General features: G+C 37.2%; 1 protein-coding gene across 1 annotated transcript in view; it reads left to right on the top strand.

Moving 5' to 3' along the window:
* Positions 1 to 22,976, top strand: part of UBE2R2 (ubiquitin conjugating enzyme E2 R2) — a 113,291-nt gene that overhangs the window by 67,993 nt on the left and 22,322 nt on the right. Inside the window, exon 2 of the mRNA XM_027616641.2 lies at positions 12,995 to 13,081. Within this exon, the coding sequence (XP_027472442.1) occupies positions 12,995 to 13,081 (87 nt within the window). The remainder of the gene's footprint in view (positions 1 to 12,994; positions 13,082 to 22,976) is intronic.

The following is a 22,976-nucleotide window of genomic DNA, read 5'->3' as shown; positions in this document are numbered from 1 at the left end:
CCACAACCCTGAGATCAAGAGTCACATACTATACCAGCTGAGCCAGTTAGGTGCCCCAAAATTCAATTTCTTAATAGATACAGGACATTCAGGTTATATATGTCATCTTAAGTAGCTTTGGTGCTTTGTGCCTTTTGAATTGTCTATTTCATAGACTTTGTTGGATTTTGTGAGCATAAAGTTATATATAATATTTCCTCATCATTCTTTTAATATTGGTAGGATTAGTAGTGCTGTCACCTGTTCTGGTCTTAATACTGGTATTTATACTTTTTTTTAAATTTTTAAATTTTTATTTTTTTAAGATTTTATTTAGTTGACAGAGAGAGAGACAGCTGGAGAGGGAACACAAGTGGGGGGGTGGGAGAGGGAGAAGCAGGCTCCTGGCTGAGCAGGGAGCCCAATGCGGGGCTCGATCCCAGGACCCTGGGATCATGACCCGAGCCAAACGGGTCAGATGCCTAACGACTGAGTCACCCAGGTGCCCCCCTGTACATTCCCTTTTTTATCTGTTTGGCTAAAGATTTATCAGTTTTCTTGACCTGTCAGATCTAGCTTCTATTAATGTCTCTCTGCTTGTTTTCACATTTTTCAGTTCCATTGAGTTCCACTTTTATCTTAATTCAGTTTTTTTTCTGCTGGCTTTTGGTTTAATTTCTTAGTTTCCTAATTTTTGTTAAGCAGAAGTTTATACCATTGAATTGAGACCATTCATCTTTTTTTTTTTTATTGCAGTGTAGTTGACATTACAATATTATATTAGTTTCGGGTGTACAACATAGGGATTAAACATTTATATACATTACAAAGTGACCACCGTAGTAAATCCAGCTACCATCTCTTACTATACAAAAGTGTTACAGTATTATTAACTATATTCCCTATGTTGTACATTGCACCCCCATGTCTTTTTTTTTTTAAACTGGAGGTTTGTTCCTTTTAATCCCTTTCCCCTATGTTGTCTGCTGCCTCCCTCCCCTCTGACAACAACCAGATTGATCTCTATATTTATGAATGTTTCTGTCTCTGTTTTATTTTTTAGATTCCACATAAAGTGAAATAATTCAGTGTTTGCCTTTCTCTGCCTGACTTATTTCACTTAGCATAATACCTATTAGGTATCGCCCGTATTGTTGCAAATGGCAAGATTTCATTCCTTTTTTTATAGTTGAGTAATACTTCATTGTATATATACACCACATCTTTTTTATCCACTCATCTGTCTATGGACACTAAACGTTTCTTCCGTATCTTGGCTTTTGTAAATAATGTTGCAGTGAACATAGGTGTGCATATACCTTTTTGAACTAGTGTTTTCATTTTCTTCAGATGAATACCCAGAAGTGGAATTGCTTGATCATATAGTAGTTCTATTTTTAGTTTTTTGAGGGACTTTCATACTGTTTTCCATAGTGGCTGCACCATTTTGCATTCCATCAAGAGTTCCCTCTTCTCCACATCCTTACCAACACTTGTTATTTTTCTTTTTGATGTTGGCCATTCTGACAGGTATGAGGTTATAATCTCTTTGTGGTCTTGGTTTGCATTTCCCTGATGATTAGTGATGTTGACTCTTTTCATGTGTCTATTGGCCATCTGTATGTCTTTGGAGAAATGTCTATTCAGGTCCTCTGCCCATTTTTAATTGGATTGTTTGTTTTTTTGATAATGAGTTGTGTGAGTTCTTTATTTTGGATATTACCCTCTTATTAGCTATACCACTTGCAAATATCTTCTCCCATTTGGTAGGTTGCCTATTTGTTTTGTTTCTTTCACTAGGTAAAATCTTTTTAGTTTGGTGTAGCCCCATTTGCTTATTTTTGCTTTTGTTTCCCTTGCATGAGGAGCTAGATCCTCCCCTCCCAAAATATTGCTCAGACAGATGTCTAAGAGTTTACAGCCTATGTTTTCTAGAACTTCTAGGAGTTTTAGGTTTCCAGTCTTAAAAACATTTAACTCTTTATTCTCTTTGAGTTTTTTTGTATATGGCATAAAAAAGTGGTAATTTCATTCTTTTGCATGTAGGTGTCCAGTTTTGCCAGAACCATTTATTGAAGAGACTTCCCCATTGTATATTCTTGTCTTCTTTGTCGAAGATTAATTAACCATATAAGTGTGAGTTTATTTCTTGACTGTTCTATTCCACTGATCTGTGTGGCTGCCTTTGTGTTAGTACCATACTATTTTGGTTATTATAGCTTTTAGTGTAGTTTGAAATTAGGGAGTATAAGGTGCTTCCAGCTTTGTTCTTCTTTCTCAAGATGGCTTGGGCTATTCAGGATCTTTTGTGATTTCATAGAAATTTTCAGATTATTTGTTCTAATTCTGTCAAAAGTGCCATTGGTACTTTGATAAGGATTGGGTTGAATCTAGATTGTTTTGGGAGTATGGACATTTTAACTGTATTCTTCCATAAGCACAGTATGTATTTCCATTTATTTGTGTCCTCTCTAGTTTCTTTCATCAGTGTTTTTGTTATAGTTTTCAGAATACAGGTCTTTCACCTCCTTGGTTAAATTTATTCCTAGGTATTTTATTCTTTTTGATACAATTGTAAATAGGATTTTTTTTGTTTCCTTTTTTTAATTTTTATTTAAATTCAATTAATATATAATGTATTATTGGTTTCAGAGATAGAGGTCAGTTATTCATCAGTCTTATATAATACCCAGTGCTCATTACATCACTTGCCCTCCTTAATGTCCATCACCCAGTTACCCCATCCCCCCACCCATCTCCCCTCCAGCAATCCTCGGTTTGTTCCCTATGGTTAAGAGTCTCTTATGATTTGTCCCCCGTTCTTTTATTTTTTTCCTCTGTTTTGTTTCCTAAATTCCACATATCAACAAGATTGTATGGTAATTGTCTTTCTCTGATTTGGTTATTTCGCTTAGCTTAACACCCCCTAATTCCATCCATGTCGTTGCAAATGGCAAGATTTCATTTTTTTTTTGATGGCTGAGTAGTATTCCATTGTGTATATATATATATATATATCTCCCACATCTTCCTTATCCATTCATGTGTTAATGGACATCTGGGCTCTTTCCATAGTTTGGCTGTTGTGGACATTGCTGCTGTAAACATTGGGGTACACGTGCCCCTTCTGATCACTACATGTATCTTTGGGGTAAATACCAAGTAGTGTAATTGCTGGGTTATAGGGTAGCTCTATTTTCAACCTTTTGAGGAACCTCCATACTGTTTTCCAGAGTGGCTGCACCAGCTTTCGTTCTCACTAACAGTGTAAGAGGTTTCCCCTTTCTCCGCATCCTCACCAACATCTGTCATTTCCTGACTTGTTAATTTTAGCCATTCTGCTTTGGTGAGATGATATCTCATTGTGGCTTTGATTTGTATTTCCCTGATGCCAAGTTATGTTGAGCACTTTTTCATGTGTCTGTTGGCCATTTGGATGTCTTCTTTGCAGAAATATGTGTTCATTTCTTCTGCCCATTTCTTGACTGCATTATTCTTTGGGGGTTGAGTTTGATAAGTTCTTGATAGATTTTGGATGCTAACCCTTTATCAGATATGTCACTTGCCAGTATCTTCTCCCATTCTGTCAGTTGACTTTTGGTTTTGTCGACTGTTTCCTTTGCTGTGCAAAAGCTTTTTATTTTGCTGAAATCTCAATAGTTCATTTTTGCCTTTGTTTCCCTTCCCTTTGGAGACCTGTCTAGCAAGAAGTTGCTGCAACCAAGGTTGAAGAGGTTGCTGCCTGTGTTCTCCTCAAGGATTTTGATGGATTCCTGTCTCACATTTAGGTCTTTCATCCATTTTGAGTCTATTTTTGTGTATGGTGTAAGGAAATGGTCCAGTTTCATCTTCTGTATGTGGCTGTCCAGTTGTCCCAACACCATTTGTTGAACAAACTGTCTTTTTTCCATTGGATATTCTTCCCTGCTTTGTCGAAGATTAGTTGACCATAGAGTTGAGGGTCAATTTCTGGGTTCTCTATTCTGTTCCATTGATCTGTATGTCTGTTTTTGTGCCACTACCATACTGTCTTTATGATGACAGCTTTGTAATAGAGCTTGAAGTCTTTGATTGTGATGTGACCCACTTTGGTTTTCTTTTTCAGCATTCCTTTGGCCATTCAGGGTCTTTTCTCGTTCCATACAAATTTTAGGATTATTTGTTCCAGCTCTGTGAAAAAAGGTGATGGTATTTTGATAGGAATTACATTGAGTGTATAGATTGCTCTAGGTAGTGTCGACATTTTAACAATATTTGTTCTTCTAATCCATAAGCATAGAACGGTTTTCCATATTCTTGGTTTCTTTTCTGATAGTTCATTAGTATAGAAATGTAATTGATTTGTGTGTATTAATTTTATACTGCAACATTACTGAATTCATTAATTCTAATAGTTTTTTGGTGAAGTCTTTAGGGTTTTTTATGGTATCATGTTATCTGCAAATAATGACAATTTTACTTATTCTTTTCCAATTTGGATGCCTGCCCCTTCCTCCCTTTGTCCTCCCCTACCCCCTTTTCTCCTTTCTCCTCTCTCTCTCTCTCTCTCTCTCTTTTTTTTTAAAGATTTTATTTATTTGTCAGAGAGAGAACAAGCAGGAGTATCGGCAGGCAGAGCAAGAAGCAGGCCCCCCTCTGAGCAAGGAGCCTGATGCAGAACTTGATCCCAGGACCCTAGGATCCACCCAGGCGTGTCTCTTTCTCTTCCTTTTCCTTTTCCTTTCCTTTCTTTTCTTGTCTGATTGATGTGGATACTATACCTCCAATACTATGTTGAATAAAAGTGTCAAGAGTGGGCATTCTTTTCTTGTTCCTGATCCTAGAGGAAAAGTTTCCAGCTTTTTACCATTAACTGTGATGTTATCTGTGGCTTTGGTACATAAGGCCTTTATTATGTTGTGGTGTGTTCCCTCTGTACTCACTTTGTTGAGAGTTTTTATCTTAAATGGATGCTGAATTTTATTTTTTAAAAGACTATTTATTTGAGAGAGACACACACACACACAAACACAGAGAAGGAACACAAGCAGGGGGAGTGGGAGAGGGAGAAGCAGACTTCCTGCCAAGCAGGGAGCTCGATGTGGGGCTCAATCCCAGGACCCTGGGATCATGACCTGAGCCGAAGGCAGATGCTTAACGACCTGAGTCACCCAGGCGCCCCTTTTTTCTCTCTCTTTTTTTTTTTTTTAGATTTTATTTATTCATTTGAAACACAGAGATAGAGAGAGAGAGAAAGCATGAGCAGGGAGAGAGGCAGAGGGAGACGCAGGCTCCTCGCTGAGCCAGGAGCCCAATGTGGGGCTCGATCCCAGGACTCTGGGATCATGACCTGAGCCGAAGGCAGACGCTTAACCATCTGAGCCACCCAGGCGCCCCTCTCTTTTTTTTTGATGATTCTCGCTAGAGGTTTTTTTTTTTTTTTTAAGACTATTTATTTATTTATTTGTCAGAGAGAGAGAGGGAACACAAGCACGGGGAGCGGGAGAGAGAGAAGCAGGCTTCCTGCTGAGCAGAGAGCCTGATGCAGGGCTCAATCCCAGGATCCTGGGATCATGACCTGAGCTGAAGGCAGACGCGTAACGACTGAGCCACCCAGGTGCCCCTGGCTAGAGGTTTATCAGTTTTATCTTTTCAAAGAATAAGCTCTTATTTCATTGATCTTTTCTATTGTTTTTTTAGTCTGTATTTTACTTTTTTGTGGTCTGGTCTTTATTATTTCCTCCCTTTTACTAACCTTGGGCTTTGTTTATTCTTCTATTTCTAGTTCCTTTAGGTGGATGGTTAGATTGTTTATTTGAGATTTTTCTTGTTTCTTGAGATAGGTCTGTATTGCTATAAACTTCCCTCTTAGAACTGTTTTTGCTGTGTCTTTACATCCATCCTAGTGGATTTGAAGTGGTATCATTATGTTTTTGATACTCATTTCCCTGTGGCTAATGATGTTGAGCATCTCTTCTTGTGCTTATTGGCCATTTGTTTATCTTTTTTGGAGAAGTGTTTATTCACATACTTTGTCCATTTTTCAGTTGAGTTATAGGTTCCCCCTACTCTTTGAAAGTAGAGTGTTCCTATGAAAACTTTTATAAGGGGTGCCTGGGTGGCTCAGTCAGTTAAACGTCTGCCTTCAACTCAGGTCACATTCTCAGGGTCCTGGGATCGAGCCCCACGTCAGGCTTCCCTGCTCAGCAGGGAGTCTGTTTCTCCCTCTCCCTCTGCTGCGCCCCCTTCTTGTACTCTGTACTCTGTAAATAAATAAAATCTTAAAAAAAAAAAGAAAACTTTTATAAGCCAAAATGGTATAAAGTGAAGAGAAGCACTTACTATTAATTTATATGGAAAAAAATTTGAGTGTTCCTAGACCCAAACATAACTTCTCTTAGGCTTTTCTGATACCTTCGGGCATATCTTACCAACAGATACACAAATAAATCCAGATAAAGCACAGATGCTCACAGACACAGTTCAAAGCTATGGTGGTGAGATGCTGAAAGACCTTGGCAGTGCTAACATTTGTTGCTCAGGGTGCACACTGCTTCTATAACAGCTTGCAAAACAAACACTGAATTCTATTTTCACTTTTTGTGTTTTTTCCCACAGAAATGAAAATCCTCTTTAGATTTTTTTTTCTGTTAGTGAAAATAGGTACTAATGTTCTTCTGTAAAAAGCAAAGTGGTGTGATGTGAACTTTTGAAAAGCAAAGGATACCTGTATTCCTCTTTATTGTTTAGTTATAAACATTCTTTTTTTTTTTTTAATGATTTTTAAAGATAAAGAGCGTGAGCTAGCAGGGTAGGGAGGAGCAGAGGGAGAGAGAGTCCCAAGCTGACTCCACATTGAGTGCGGAGCCCTGCTCAATCCCACGAGCCTGAGATCATGACCTGAGCTGAATTAAGAGTTGGATGCTTAACTGACTGTGCCATCCAGACGCCTCTAATTATGAACATTCTTTACATATTCTGGATATGTATCCCTTACCAGAAGAATAATTTGAACATATTTTTTTCTCATTCTATGGGTTTTTTCATTTTCTTTATGGTGCATGTCTTTTCCTTCTCAAATTCCTGTTACATGTATGTTACACCTTTTTGTAGTTGTCCCACAGTCCTTGGATATTCTGGTTTTTTCAGCCTTTGTTCTCTTTCCTTTTCAGTTTTCATGAATTCTTTTGATATAACCTCTAGCTCAGAGATTCTTTCCTCAGCTGTGTCCAGTCCTAATAAGCTCATCAAAGGCATTCTTCGTTTTTGTTACAGTGTTTTTTAATCTCTAGCATTTCTCTTTGGTTCTTTCTTAGGATTTCCATCTCTCTGCTTACGTTGGCTGGCTGTTTTTGCATGCTGTCTACTTTATTTGTTAAAATCCTTAGAATATTAATCAGTTATTTTTAAATTCCCAGTCTGATAATTCCAAAATCTATGCCATATTTTTCATTGTGATAAATGCTCTCTTTATTTTTTATTTCTCTTTCTTGTATGCTTGTGATTTTTTTCTTGATAGCTGGATATGATGTACCCAGGTGTAAGGAACTCTAAATAGGTCTCAGTAATATGGTGGTAAGGTGTTGGGGGAGGGGGAAGCATTCTCTCCTCCTGTGTTTAGGGCTCAGTCTTTCAGTGAGCCTTTGCCTCTGGATTGTGAACTTATCACAAGAGTTTTTCAGTCTCTTCCTCTTTTTTCTTCTTGTCTAACTTTGTTCTTTTTCAAGACTGTTTGGGCTGTTCTGGGTCCCCTGAATTACAACCTTATATGAATTTTAGTACGAGCTTTTCCATATCTATAAGGAAGGAAACTGGAATTTCCATAAAATGATGTTGAATTTGAAGATCAATTTGGGGAGGATTGCTATCTTAACAGTATTAAGTCTTGCAATCCATGAATATGCAGTATCTTTCCATTTGTTTAGGTCTTTAATTTCTTTCAACAGTGTTTTGTATTTTTCAGAGTATAAGTTTTGTGCCACTTTGGTTAAATTTATTTTTAAGTATTGTTTTTGATGCTGTTGTAAATGATATTTTCTTAATTTTCCTTTCAGTTTATTTAAATGATACCATATGGAAATATAATTGATGCTGGTATAGTGATCTTTTATCTTGCAACCTTGATGAACTTGTTTACTTGTTCTAATAACTTTGAGTGGATTCGTTTGAATATTTTACATACAAGGTCAGGTTATCTGCAAATACATATAACTTTACTTTCTTTCCAACCAAGATACCTTTTATTTCATTCCCTTGCTCAGTTGTCTTAGCTAGCATCTTCAGTGTAGTCTTGAACAAGTAGTGAGAGCAGACATCCATGTCTTGTTTCTGAAAGTAAGGGAAAAGCATTAAGTCTTTCACTGTTAATTACAATGTTAGTTAGGGTTTTTAAAATCAATGTTCTTTATCAAATTGAGGAATTTACCTTGTATTCCCTTGTTGGGTGTTTTAAATCATGAAGGGGTATTCAATTTTTGAGTTGTTCTTAGTGGTTGTCCGGGGGACATCTTGTAACTAAAGTAGATCATTTAATACCATCTTAATTTCAATAGTATACAAAAATTTTGCTTCTAGGCATACAGTTGGCCAACAGAACATGAAAAGATGTTCAGCATCACTAATCATCAGGGAAATGCAAATCAAAACCACAATGAGCTCACCTCACCCCTGTCAGAATGACTAAAATCAAAAACACAAGAAACAACAAGTGCTGGTGAGGATACGGAGAAAAAGGAACCTTTGTACACTGTTGATGGGAATGTAAACTGATGCAGCCACTGTGGAAAACACTATGGAGGTTCTTAAATTAAAAACAGGGGCACTGGGTGGCTCAGTCGGTTAAGTGTCTGCCTTTGACTAAGGTCATGGTCCCAAGGTCCTGGGATCGAGCCCCACATTGGTCTCTGTCGGGCTTTCTGTTCAGCAAGGAGCCTGCTTCTCCCTCTCCCTGTGCCTGCCGCTCCCCCTGCTTGTGCTCTCTCTCTCTCAAATAAAATAATATCTTTAAAAAAATTAAAAATAGACTGCATCACCATATGATCCAGTAATTCCACCACTGGGTAGTTACCCAAAGAATATGAAAACACTAACTCAAAAAGATATATGCATCCCTGTGTTTATTGCAGTAGCCAAATGTGGAAGCAACCCATGTGGCCATCCAAGATAAATGGATAAAGAGAACGTGGGGTGTGTGTATATACATACGTACACACACATGCGTGCACACACACAGTGGAATATTACTCAGCCATAAAAAAGAATGAAACTTGGCATTTGTAACAACATGGATGGTATAATGCTAAGTGAAATAGGTCAAAGAAAGACAAATACCATATGATTTCACTAATATGTGGAATTTAAGAAACAAACAAAAAAGACAAAAAAGTAGAGAACAAACTGATGGTTGCCTGAGATGGGAATGTTGGGTGAAATAAAGTGAAGGGAATTAAGAGTACACTTACTGTGATGACGATAGAGAGCAAACTGATGGTTGCCTGAGATGGGAGTGGTTGGGTGAAATAAAGTGAAGGGAATTAAGAGAACACTTATTGTGATGAGCACTGAGTAATATATACAATTGTTGAATCACTGTGCTGTACATCTGGAACTCATAGAACACTATGTTAAAAAAAACCACTATGTTAATTACACTGGAATTAAAAAATAAAAATTTGAAAATTTTGCTTCTTCATAAGTCTGATCCTTCCCATTTACTTTTCTCTTATTGCCACACAAATGTGCCCATCAGGATTTATAATTGTTATATTATGTATTTGTCTTTTAAATCAGATGGGGGGGGCGTCTGGGTAGCTCAGTTATTAAGCGTCTGCCTTCGGCTCAGGTCATGATCCCAGGGTCCTGGGATCGAGCCCCACATCGGGCTCCCTGCTTGGCGGGAAGCCTGCTTCTCCCTCTCCCATTTCCCCCTGCTTGTGTTCCCTCTCTTGCTGTGTCTCTCTATCAAATACATAAATAAAATCTTTTTAAAAAAATCAATCAGGAGGGGAAAAAAGATATAAACCAAAAAATACATTTATAATGTATGCTAATTATGAGTTATTTGTCTAGTAATGTCTTAATTCGCCTTCATTTTTTGAGGAATAGTTTTGCTGGATGTAGAAATTTTGGTAAGTTTTGTTCTTTCAGCACTGTTTTCTGGCTTCTGATTAGAAGTTATCTCTTATTGAGGATTCCTTGTGCTTGATTAATTGTGCTCTTGCTGCTTTCAAGATTGTCTTTGGCTTTCAACAGTTTGTTTATGATATATCTAGATGTGGATCTTTGTGAGTTTATTCTGCTGGCAATTGTTGAACTTCTTGTTTATGAGGCTTAACGTTTTTCATTAAATTTGGATGTTTGGGGTCATTATTTTATCAAATATTCTTTTTTGTCCATTTGTTTCCTCTCCTGCTGGGAATCCCAGTAATGCGTATGTTGGTTTCTGAGTCACATTTGTTTTTATTTCTTTAGATGGGGTAATCTAAATTGACATATCTTCATTTTCACAAATTCTTTTTTCCTCTTATTCAGATCTGCTGTTCAGCCCATCTAGCTTTTTGTTGTTGTTATTGTACTTTTGACCACAGTTCATAGTTGGTTTTTTTCCCTCAAAAAACTATTCATTTTATTTTTTATAATTTTTCTTTATTGATATTCACAATGTGCTAAAATATTTTTTTTCCTCATACTGTCCTTAGTTCTTCAGCCACAGTTTCCTTTAATCCTTTAAACAATGCAGCTGATTTAAGGACTTGTCTGATAAATTCAGTATCTGGGCTTCTATTTTCTATTGTTTGGTTTTTTACCCTGTATATGGGCCATACTTTGTAGGTTGTTTTTTTCCTCATGTTCTGTAGTAATGTGTTGAAAACTAGTTGGATGTTTAAATAATAAAATGTGGCAACAGAATTTTTTCTTGCTGTTTATTGTGATTCCTTGTTTAATTAGTTTTCTGACCCAATTCTGTTTTGTCTATATTCTTGTGTTTGGCCAGTAAAGACTCCACTTGGTTAGCTAAGCAGTCAGCTAATGATTAAACAGTGATTCCTTAGTTTGATTTGATTTGATTTCCTGGAACCGACAAGTTCCCTGGGCATTGTAGAGCAGCTCTGTGTGCATGTTGAGGCACACCTTTAACACTCAGCTAGCCAGTTTTGAACTCTGCCTTAGCCTTTAGTTCCTCCTTGTGCAGATCCTCAAATTCAGCCAGAGATGATAGTTTAGGGCCTTCTAATGAATTCTCATGACTTTCCTGAGTGTGTGTATAGCCTCTACACATGCACAGCACTACACATGGACCTAGTCTTCTATATTCTTAGGAATTTGTTAGAATTTTTCAAAGCCCTTCTGTGTATCTCATATCCTTGCTTTCCCTATTAAATTTTTTGGTTAGTCTGTTGTTCGACCTAACAGGCAGCTTTGAAGTTCAATATTTGTCTATCATTGTCAACACCACACCCAAGGAAAATTATTTTGATACTGTCCAAGTTACAGATCAGGTCAAATATAGATAACCTTGCAAGTGAATTTTTCTAGGGAACCATCAGAAAGGTCAGATAGTGACAATTCTTTGGGATTAAGGCTTTGAGGAAATTTCAGCACATTGTTGCTGCTTGTCTTCACTTTAAATGTGATCTGTTAGTTTTAAGGTTACCGTAGCTCTGGAGATCAGGGCTTGGGACTAGGGCATGTTAAGACACCACAGAGTTCACTGTTCTTATTGAGGGTCAGCTCTTTTTCTTAAATAGATGCTCTTTGAATTCCTGCAAACCTTTGGTTATTTTCTAAATTCTGTAAAATTGATTCTTAAAATTTTTGCTAATTTTCTCGTTGCTTTTATTGAAGAAAGAAATTCTGAGTGTCCTGACTTGCCATGTTGGTTTTAGCTTATTTACTCTTAGCTTGTCCTTTCTGTCCCTTCCTCAGGCTCTTTTACTGTACTGTTAGATGAGGGTCTTTCTGGGTTTCTTCGTATTTGAAATACGGGATACTGCCAAGGACAGTCAACTGCAGTTATTTAGAATAGCAAAAGAGTGAAAACAACCCAAATGTTTCAAAATAAAGAAATCGTTTTTTTTAATGTTTCGTCTATATATTCATATGATGGAATATTACAGAGTGACTAACAATCATGTATTTGGAGACTATTTTATAGGAAAATGTATGATTATGGATGGGAGAAAAGTATAAAATGCAGTATATGCAAATTTTTGAAAATAAGTTTTGTAAAGAAATAAACACGTATACACCAAAATTAACTGCTGGAAGGAGGTGTATCAAAATAGTAGCATTTCAGAGAAAGAGAATTATCATATGATCTCACAGATATGTAGAATTTGAGAAACAAGGCAGAGGATAATAGGGGAAGAGAGGAAAAAATGAAACAAGATGAAACCAAAGAGGGAGACAAACCACAAGAGACTCTTAATCTCAGGAAAAAACTGAAGGTTCCTGGAGGGGAGGGGGGTGGGAGCGATGGGGTGGCTGGGTGATGGACATTGGGGAGGGTATGTGTTGTGGTGAGCGCTGTGTATTCTGTAAGACTGATGAATCACAGGCCTGTACCCCTGAAACAAATAATACATTATGTTAATAATAAAAAATAGTAATAAAGGATAGTGCATGATTAGAAAAAATGGTAGGATTTATTTCTGGGTGGTAGTTAGGTGAGTTAAAAACTGTATTATGTACCACAAAGTTGTGTTAATTATTTTTTGTGATAAAATGCAGTAATTAGTGTGATACACCTGTACCTATACTGTTTTTCACTCTTATGAGTTTAATTAAAAATTACATGGCTGTTGAGTTTTGATGATTTAACATAAGCTCTTATAAATATTTGAAGAGATGCTGTAAGAACGTGCTAATAATACCTGACATTGGCACTAACAAAAAATGTATATGAGCAGTTGTTAATCCTAAGAGTCTACTCTGTAGGAAGGAGTTTTTGTTGCACTGGGGTATAATAAGGTGAATTATTAGGCAGATGAAAAACATGTAGTCTGATTTATTTGCATTTCATTTTTTTTCTTTTCAGGCGCATATTAAATTTCCTATTGACTACCCATATTCACCACCTACCTTCAGATTCTTGACCAAAATGTGGCACCCCAACATTTATGAGGTAAGAGACATATGTTGTGAATTTCTCTGAAGATGTACTTTTTAGAAACAGTCCTTTAAAATAACCTTTATATCTCCATATGCTGTAGCCACAAGGGAGTATTCATGGTTCCCCACTTTTAGTTAGTAATCTCTAGTTTAATTGTTCAAAATTGAAGGTAGTTTTATAATACCACTGTATATTATATTTAAGAATAAGGTTTTAGGGGCGCCTGGTTGGCTCAGTCGTTGAGTGTCTGTCTTCGGCTCAGGTCATGATCCCAGTGTCCTGGGATCGAGCCCCACATCAGGCTCTCTGCTCCGCGGGAAGCCTGCTTCTCCTTCTCCCACTCCCCCTGCTTGTGTTCCTGCTCTCGCTATCGCTCTCTTTCTCTGTCAAATAAATAAATAAAATCTTAAAAAAAAAAAAGAATAAGGCTTTAAACCTTTGTTACTTATTGCTAAGATTATTATAATGCCTATGTGTTAAGACTTGCATTTCAAAAATTTAGTATATATAAAGTCATACAAATTAGTGTACCTATCCTATAGTGTCACAACAGTGGTCACCTGTTGCTGTGATCAGAAATTGAGCTTTTTAGGGGAATTTATCCTACTGCATTTGGACTGGCCTCCTTTTAGGAATTGCTCAGAACAGTTGAGAACCTCTTTTAGAATAAATCCAAGGTGAGGTTCTTTTACTGGACAAATTCACATGCCTTCAGGAGTCTTTTCTAGTTTTGTTGGTGAAATGTACTTACCTTTGGGCTAATCTGTAAGGATGCTAGAATGATGCATTTTGTTTCTCAGGATAATTATGTCAGGATCCTGTAAAATATCCTTAGAGTCTACTCGTTTACCATTCTGTAATATTTTTCATTGTAATAAGGCTCTAAGGTGGTTTCATTTTATTGAAGCTGTGGTCTAAGCATAAAATTGCTTTTTAAAATTGGCAGCATTAGTTATGATAGTCCCTTTTATTGGCCTGTTGGATATTGGGAAACTCCTTTGCTCCAGAAACAGAGCAACATAGTCTTTGAATTGCTTGTGGGCAAGAAATGGAGAACTTACTCTAGAGTCCTGAATTTGGATCTCCATCTGTATAAATTAGCACACTGGAGCATCTTTAGTGTTTTTTACAACTTGCTTTTTCTTTGAGGTAGTATCTTCGTTTTGTTTGTTTTTTTCTTTTCTATTTATTTATTATTTGAGAGAGAGAGAGTGTGTGTGTGTTTGTGTGTGTGTGTGTGGGCGGATGGGGGAGTGGCAGAGGGAGAGAGAAAATCCCAAGCAGACTCCCACCTGGGTACGGAGCCCAACTCGGGGCTCAATCCCACAACCCTGAGATCATGACCTGAGCTGAAATCAACAGTCAGTCACTTTAACTAACTGAGTCACCCAAGTGCCCCTCTTTTTTTTTAAGAAGCGGGGAGGGGCAGAGGGAGAGAGAGAGAGAATCTTAAGCAGACTCCATGCCCAGCAAGGAGTCACACATGGGGCTCAATCTGACAGCCCTGAGATCTTGACCGAAATCAAGAGTCAGATTTTTTTTTTAAAGATTTTATTTATTTGTCAGCAGAAGCAGGGGGAGCAGCAGGCTTCCTGCTGAGCAAGGAGCCTGATGTAAGACTTGATCCCGGGACCCTGGGATCATGACCTAAGCTGAAGGCAGCTGCTTAACCAACTGAGCCACCCAGGCATCCCAAGAGTCAGATGTTTAACTGACTGAGCCACCCAGGGACCCCTCTTTTCTTCTTTAAATAGAACAAACTGGTGCTCAAAAGGTGATACATAGTTACATTTCCAGAAATAAGCTCCCAGAATATTGTTTTAGTATCTTTAGTATTTGACATAATCACAATATGAATAAACAATAGTAAATACCTTATATTATTCTGTATAACTAAGTTACCCATTGTAGGAGAGAGATATAGAAGCAATTCGCTGTTTCATAAGTTCAAAGTGATTTCAGTACACATAGAAATATTTTTGTGTCTCTGTCCATGTAATATATATAGAGATTTTATTTATTTTTAGATAGATAGATTTTAGATAGCAAGAGAGAAGTGAGAAGACACAAGCTTTTGTTTTGCTATTGAGAACTAATTTACCATAAAGCCATGTATTCACTTGTTTCCATCTCAAGTTATCTAATTTCCAAATCCCTCTCAAATAAGAAACAAAAAACAAAGGAAAGAATTCAAAACTGTGAAGGATTAAAATGTAGGTAAACTCCCCTTTCCAGTATGTTCTCACTATTAAGGTAGGCCATTTAGTTCTGTCTCCTTAAGATTTAGCATTGGATCATTATCTTTAAAAATATTTTTCATATTCATAATAAAATTTTCAGTGGTAAAATAATGCATACATACCTTACAAATATGCAGTTGTTTTCCATGCCATAAAAGTTTTCTTTTAAAAGAAGTGATAAGTCATAGTTAGCAATTTAATTTGATGTAGTCATGGTGTTCATAAGAAACTCTTCTCACATAAGTTATCTTTGCTACATTTAGAAATGGTATCAGAATTGAACTCTTTTAAAGATTTATTTATTTTAGAGAGCATGCACATGAGTGGGAAGGGCAGAGTAAGAGGGAGAGAGAATCTCACTGGTCATGGAACCTGATGTGGGACTCAGTTTCACAACCCTGCGATCATGACCTGAGCCTAAACCAAGAATCAGATGCTTAACCAACTGTGCTACCCAGGCGCCCCAGAATTGAGCTTTTTGAGGGCCTATGTCAGTATTTGTGATTCTAGAGAATAGGGCTCTTGCTTCTTGGCCAAAGGGATATTCTTGGTGGTGGTTCTCTACTCACCCACCTGTGTTGTCCCCTAAGGTGGACACATGGTGAACCTCAATATCCAATTGTTCTAGTCACTAAAAAGTTTACTGCAGAGTTATTTATAATAGAACTGCAGGGGAGGGAGGGACAATGAAACAACCCAATCAAAAAACAAAAGCAGACTACTCAAATGCCAGAAAAAGGGACTTGATGAAAGAGTTTTTGATAGGGGATCCTGGGTGGCTCAGTTGGTTAAGCGTCTGCCTCCGGCTTAGGTCATGATCTCAGGGTCCTGGGATGTCCTGCGTTGCAGGGAGCCTGCTTCTCCCTCTGCCTGCCACTCCCCCTGCTTGTGCTCTCTCTCTCTCTCTCTGACAAATAAATAAATAAATAAATAAAATCTTAAAAAAATTTAATATGAACTTGTCATCAATCATTCTACTCCTATCTGCTTTGTAATATGTTGAGTGAGCTCAAAAATACAGTTTCCTGGTTACATACAGGTAACTGCATATTCAATGTAGACAACCAGCAAACCCTACTTGCCCCACAGACCATGTATTAAAATGAGGTTTTCATACATACTGTAATTCACTATGAACTTTACAGCTATGGCAACTCAGAATCTCCCTGTTCTTTATCATTTATTTTAAAAAATTGGGGGCTGCGCCTGGGTGGCTCAGATGGTTGGGCGTCTGCCTTCAGCTCAGGTCATGATCTCCAGGTCCTGGGATCAAGCCCCCCACATCAGGCTCCCCGCTGGCTCAGCGGGGAGTCTGCTTCTCCCTCTCCCTCTGCCTCTCCCCCTGCTTGTGTGCTCTCTCTGTCTCTGTCTCTCTCAAATGAATAAATAAAATCTTTTTATTTTATTTTATTTTTTTAAAGATTTTATTTATTTATTCATGAGAGACAGAGAGAGGGAGAGAGAGAGAGGCAGAGGGAGAAGCAGGCTCCCAAGGAGCAGGGAGCCGGATGCGGGACTCGATCCCAGGACTCTGGGATCACGACCTGAGCCGAAGGCAGACGCTTAACCATCTGAGCCACCCAGGCACCCAATAAAATCTTTTTTTAAAAAAGTTAAAACTAAATAAAATATTTTTTTTTTTAGGGGTGCCTGGGTGGTTCAGTCGGTTAAGCATCTGCCTTTGGCTCAGGTCGTGATCCTAAAGTCCAGGGATCAAGCCCCACTTCAAGCTCCCTGCTCAGTGGAGAGCCTGCTTCTCCCTCTCCCTCTGCCTGCCTCTCTGCCTATTTGTGCTCTTTCTCTCTCTCTGTCAAATAAATAAATAAAATCTTATTTTTTTTTTTTTTTAGAATATACTGATTTTTTTAGAGTAGTTTTAGGTTCACTGCAAAACTGAATGGAAAACACAGTACTTGATGATCTTTATGATACAGTATTTTTAAATTTTATTGTTTTAATAAAGATTAAAATTAGATCCTACTGTTTTAATAGGCTTTTCCTAAGACATGTTGTCTTGGGCTGCCATAACAATATCATATAGGGAATGGCTTAAACAAAAGAAATTTATTTTTTCATAGGTTAGGAAACTAGAAGTCCAACATCAAGGTACCAGCATGGTTTGTTTCTGAAGACTCTTATGGCTTATCTCTGTGTCCTCACATGGCTTGAGTAGAGAGCGAGCTAGCTCTCTGGCATCTTGTATAAGGTTTTTTGCCAAGTCTATAGAACCGTAACTTTTTGGAATAATAAAATTTAGGCTTTGTGAGTGGTGAATGGGCCTAATTACACATAGTTTATGATCTTTGTAATAATTTAGGTAGATGGTATGCCATTATCAACTTTTCAGAAATTGAAAGAACTGCATATGTCAAGAGTCCTTTACAATAAAGCTGTAATCATAAATTATATTTTAATATTATACAGAAGAGACTAGGTAAAAGCAATAGTAATACTGTATTAGGGTTCTCCGGAGAAACAGAACCGATAGCATATATAGAGATATATATTAGAGGAGGTTTATTATACAAGTTGGCTCACATGGTTATGAAGTCTGAGAAGTTGCACAATCTCTGCAAGTTGTAGAACTGGGAAAGCTGGGACTATAATTTAGACTGAATCCGAAGGCCTGGGAACTAGGGAGCTGCTGGTGCAAGTCCTAGAGTACCAAGACCCAAAAACGCAGAGTTCCATTGTTCCAGCTCAGGAGAATTTGTCCTTTGCCATTTTGTTCTATTCAGGCCCTCATCAGAATGGTGGGTGCTTGTCCCATTAGGATCCCTATCCCCGTTATGATGGATATTCTTTACTTAGTCTACTGATAGAAATATTAATTTCTTCTGGAAACATCCTCACAGACACACCTAGAAGTAATGTTTTACCAGTTATCTGAGCATCCCTTAGCCCAGTCAAGTTGACACATAAATTTAACCATTCCAGATACCTATCTTTTTCAACCATTCCTCCCTTCCCATCCACATACGGTCTTTCTGTCCTCTGTGTACACCACTGTGTTCATAGCGAGTATAATTAGGAAGTATATTTGAATCCTTTAAATAGCAAGATGTTTTAAAATAAGGGTTTACTCCCTTCTTACTTGATAACACTCAGTAAAATTATTAGATAATGCAACAAATGATAGCTCACCTAGTTCTGCTTCAATCTCCTTTGCTCATTTAATGTGCATTTCTTTCTCTTTCATTCAATTATTATTCTTTTATCCTTTTGGTGGAATTATCTAAAAGAGCTATGGTTTTTCTGTGATTTCTCTGGGAATTTGCTTTGTTATTCCACCCAGGAATCAAATAATAAAACCAAAGAAGTCATATTAGAATTGATTACAAATAAAGTTGTAATATTATATCCTCTGATGATTTTTCAATGCTAGGATAAACTGCTTAAGTTCATTATTCTTAAACTTATTTCATATAAAATTTAAATATAAAATTTTAAAATTCTAAAACTTTACAATTTTTATTAAATAATGCTTTCATTTCAGTGTCTAGATGTTATAAACATACTAAAAATGTTAAGTTTAAACCCACTTCTTGGGGCGCTTGGGTGGCTCATCGGTTAAGTATCTGCCTTCGGCTCAGGTCATGATCCCAGGGTCCTAGGATCGAACCCCGAGTTGGACTCCTTGCTCAGTGGGGAGCCTGCTTCTCCTTCTTCTTCTGCCCCTTCCCCTGTTTGTGCTCTCTGGCTCTCTCTCTCTCTGTGTCAAATAAAATCTTTAAAATATATATATATATATATATATATATATATATATAAAATAAAAATATTAAAAAGTTAACCCACTTCTTAAAAATAATTTTAGACTTAAAAGATTTGTTTCCACAATAGTACAGAAAGTTCTCATAAAACTTTTACTCAGCTTTCTCTGATGTTAACTAACATCTTATACAAGAATAGTACATTCATCAAAACTAAGAAATTTGGTACAATACTGTTAAGTAAACTACAGACTTTATTTGGAGTAAAGTGTGGAATGGGGAAGGTTTTTTTTTTTTTAAGATTTTATTTATTTAAGAGAGAGCATGAGAAGGGGGAGGGTCAGAGGGAGAAGCAGACTCCCCACTGAACAGGGAGCCCAATGTGGTACTTGATCCTGGGAGTCCAGGATCATGACCTGAGCTGAAGGCAGTCGCCTAACCACCTAAGCCACCCAGGCGCCCATGGGAAAGTTAAAACATATATTACTTGTCTATAGCTGCTCTATGTTCCTCTATAGAGGTGAGACAGATTTTGTTTCTGTATTGTTATTAAATCATCAGAAACATGCTTGAACTGTGTGGTCTTAATCCACATAAAGATGCCGAGTGCTTGTTAAAATTTTGTTATCGGGGCGCCTGGGTGGCTCAGTCATTAAGCGGCTGCCTTTGGCTCAGGTCATGATCCCAGGGTCCTGGGATAGAGCCCTCCATCAGGCTCCCTGCTCAGCGGGAGGCCTGTTTCTCCCTGTCCCACTCGCCCTGCTTGTGCTCCCTCTCTCGCTGTGTCTCTCTCTGTCGAATAAATAAAAAAATAAATAATAAATAAAATTTTATTTCTTATCAGTATTTATTATCATTTTTAAAGTGTGCATTTGATGAACATTAAAAATTTATATAATTTTACTCAGTAGTCTTTAAAAATGGACCTGCGTAAAACATTTCTCTTTGAATCCAAATAAATACGAATGCTTTCTTATGTGCTAATCAGAAGTGTGTAACCTAATATATTTTGTTTGCTTTAACTACTAAGATAAATTGACATAACTTTTGTACCCAGTAAAATATATTTTTAATTGTTTCCATCATTAAAACAAGTCATCATTATTCGATTTGTAAAATATTCTTTATTTCTAAATCATTAGAGAAAAGTTTTGTAGAATGTTCCTGTAGAACTCTCGAAGTCTCTGTGTCACTTTCACCTTTTTATAAGAGTCAAACAAGTAAGGTAGAAAGTCACCAGAAACCAGAGGATTTTGATTCTGATTTGGTGTTGAAATTTTACCTAGCAAATGCAATTTAATACTATACATTATTAAACGTTTGAATTCTTTGTTATGCTTTATTTAGATTTTTAATTTTTCCTTATAGTTTTTCTTTAAAAAAATTTAAATAACGACACTAGTTTGCTCTGTGACAGTATACAGACCTGAAGGATTTGAGTATAGGTACATTAGCCATCATTTAGAAAATAATATTTAGGCCACCAAATTTGCCCTTTTGTAGAGCTGGGCTCTGGTTTGTAAATAGTCTTTGACAAGCAGGAATTAATGTATATTTATGTAGTTATATTCATGAATTTGCAGATCTTATGCATTCTCTCTTAACTTTAAGGTATGGGGAAGAGATTTCCCTAAGCAGTAATGTACCTGAATTTGGCTGCATATCAAAATCCTGGGGAGAAGTTGTTAAAAATAAAGAATACTGGCGATTTCAGTTTAATTGGATTTGGAGGGGGCCTAGGCTAGATAGTCTTCATTTTACATCATGCTCTCTCTGTTGCTATCTCTGTCTTTCTCAAATAAATAAATTTAAAAAGTCTTAAAGGGAAGCCTGGGTGGCTCAACCGGTTAATCATCTGATCTCAGGGTCCTGGTATCGGGACCCACATTGGGCTCAGCACTCAGTGGGGAGTCTGCTTGTCCCTCTGCCCCTCCCCCTGCTCATGCTCTCTCTCTCTCAAATAAATAAAATCTTAAAAAAAAAAAAGTAAACTTGGAGAACTCACACTTCCTGATTTCAAAACTTAGTATTGCTAAAGTCAAGACAGTTTAAGACTGGCATAATGATAGACCTATAGACCAACAGACTAGAACTGAGAGTCCTTAAATAAATCCATACATCTTTGGCCAAATGATTTTTGACAAGGATGCTAAGTCCATTCTATGGGGAAATAATAAAATCTCTTCAACAAATGATGCTAGGATAACTGGAATTCCAAAAACAGAAGAATTAAGTTGGATCCGTACCTTATACCATGTACAAAATTAATCAAAATGGAACAAAGATCTAAGAGCTAAAATCATAAAACTATTTAAAAACAAAACCAGAGGTGCCTGGCTGGCTCAGTCGATTAAGTGACTCTTGATTTCAGCTCAGGTCATGATGTGTCAGGGTCGAGCCCTGCATTGGGCTCCTGCTGGGCTTAGAGCTTGCTTAAGATTCTCTCTCTCTCTGTCCCTCTCGTTTCCCTCTCTAAAAACAAAACAAAACATTGGGGTAAATCTTCATGACCTTCAATATGGCAATGTATTCTTAGAATACCAAAAGCATGAGCAACAAACAAACATAAACTAGACTTCATTGAAATGAAAAACTTTTATGCAAAGGACATTGTCAAGAAGATGATTTTATAAAACCCTATAGATATGAAGGAAATATCTCTAAGTCATACATTTGATAAGGGTTTAATATCCTTAATTATATAGAACTCCTGCAACTCAAAGACAAAAAGATAAACCAGCCAGCTGAAAAAGGGGCAAAGGACTTGCACAAACATTTCCCCAAAGATGATACATAAATGGCCAATAAGCACATGAAAGGATGTTCAACATTATTAGTCAGTAGGGAAATGCAAATCAAAACGACAATAAGATATCATTTCACATCATCTTTTGATAGCTAGAATTAAAAATTAAAAATAAGTATTAGTGAGGATGTGAAGAAACAGGAACCCTCATACACTGCTGATGGGAATATGAAATGGTCCATCTGCTGTAGAACTGTCTGGTCCTTCCTCTAAAAGTAAAACACAGAATTACCCATTTGATCCCGTAATTCCACTCCTAGGTATATAATCAAGAGAACTGAAAAAAGTACTTAAGCAAGTACATCTATACACATGGTCACAGCAGCACTATTCACACATCCAAAAGGTGGACAAAGTCCAAAGTTCATCAATAGATGGATGGATACAGTGGAGTATCATCCAGCCATAAAGGTAAATGAAGTACTGGGGCCTGTGCATGGCTTAGTCGGTTAAGCAGCCAACTCGTGGTTTCGACTCAGATCATGATCTGGCAGTCGTGAAATCGAGCCCTGCAATCGAGTCTGCTTCAGATTCTCTCTCATTCACTTCCAGCTTGCACTCTCTCTCTTTCTTAAATAAACAAAATCTTAAAAAAAAAAAAAGTTATTGATACCTGATACAGCATGGAGGAACTTCCAAAACATTAGGCTAAGTGAAAGTCAGAGAAAAAAGGTCACATATTGTATGATTCCCTTTATAAGAAATATCCAGAATAGATAAATACACAGAGACAGAAAGCTGGGGGCATGGCTGTCAGAGACTAGGACTAGGGTGAAATGGGAATGGGGAGAAATTGTGTTGTGGGTAAGGTGTTTTATGTAGGAATGATGGAAATACTTTACAAATAGAGGTGATAGTTGAACAACACTGGGACCACGTACTAAATGCCATTGAATTATGTTCACTTTAAATGGTTCATTTTATGTATTTGAATTTCACCTCAATAAATTATTTATTATAATTATTATTTTTAAAGGATGGGGGAAATTCTAGGTCTCCAGAAAGGCAGTTCTCTCTTTTTTTTTTAAGATTTTATTTATTTTGAGAGAGACAACCCCCCATGTGCACGAGTTGGGGGGTTGTGGGGGACAGAGGGACAAGCAGACTTCCCCCTGAGCAGGAAACCCAATGCGGGGCTCAATCCCAGG

The sequence above is a fragment of the Zalophus californianus genome, chromosome 13 (genome assembly GCF_009762305.2).
Source record: "Zalophus californianus isolate mZalCal1 chromosome 13, mZalCal1.pri.v2, whole genome shotgun sequence".
Classification (NCBI taxonomy): domain Eukaryota; kingdom Metazoa; phylum Chordata; class Mammalia; order Carnivora; family Otariidae; genus Zalophus; species Zalophus californianus.
Note: the sequence above shows the minus strand (reverse complement) of the source record. Positions and strands in the feature narration are given on the sequence as shown.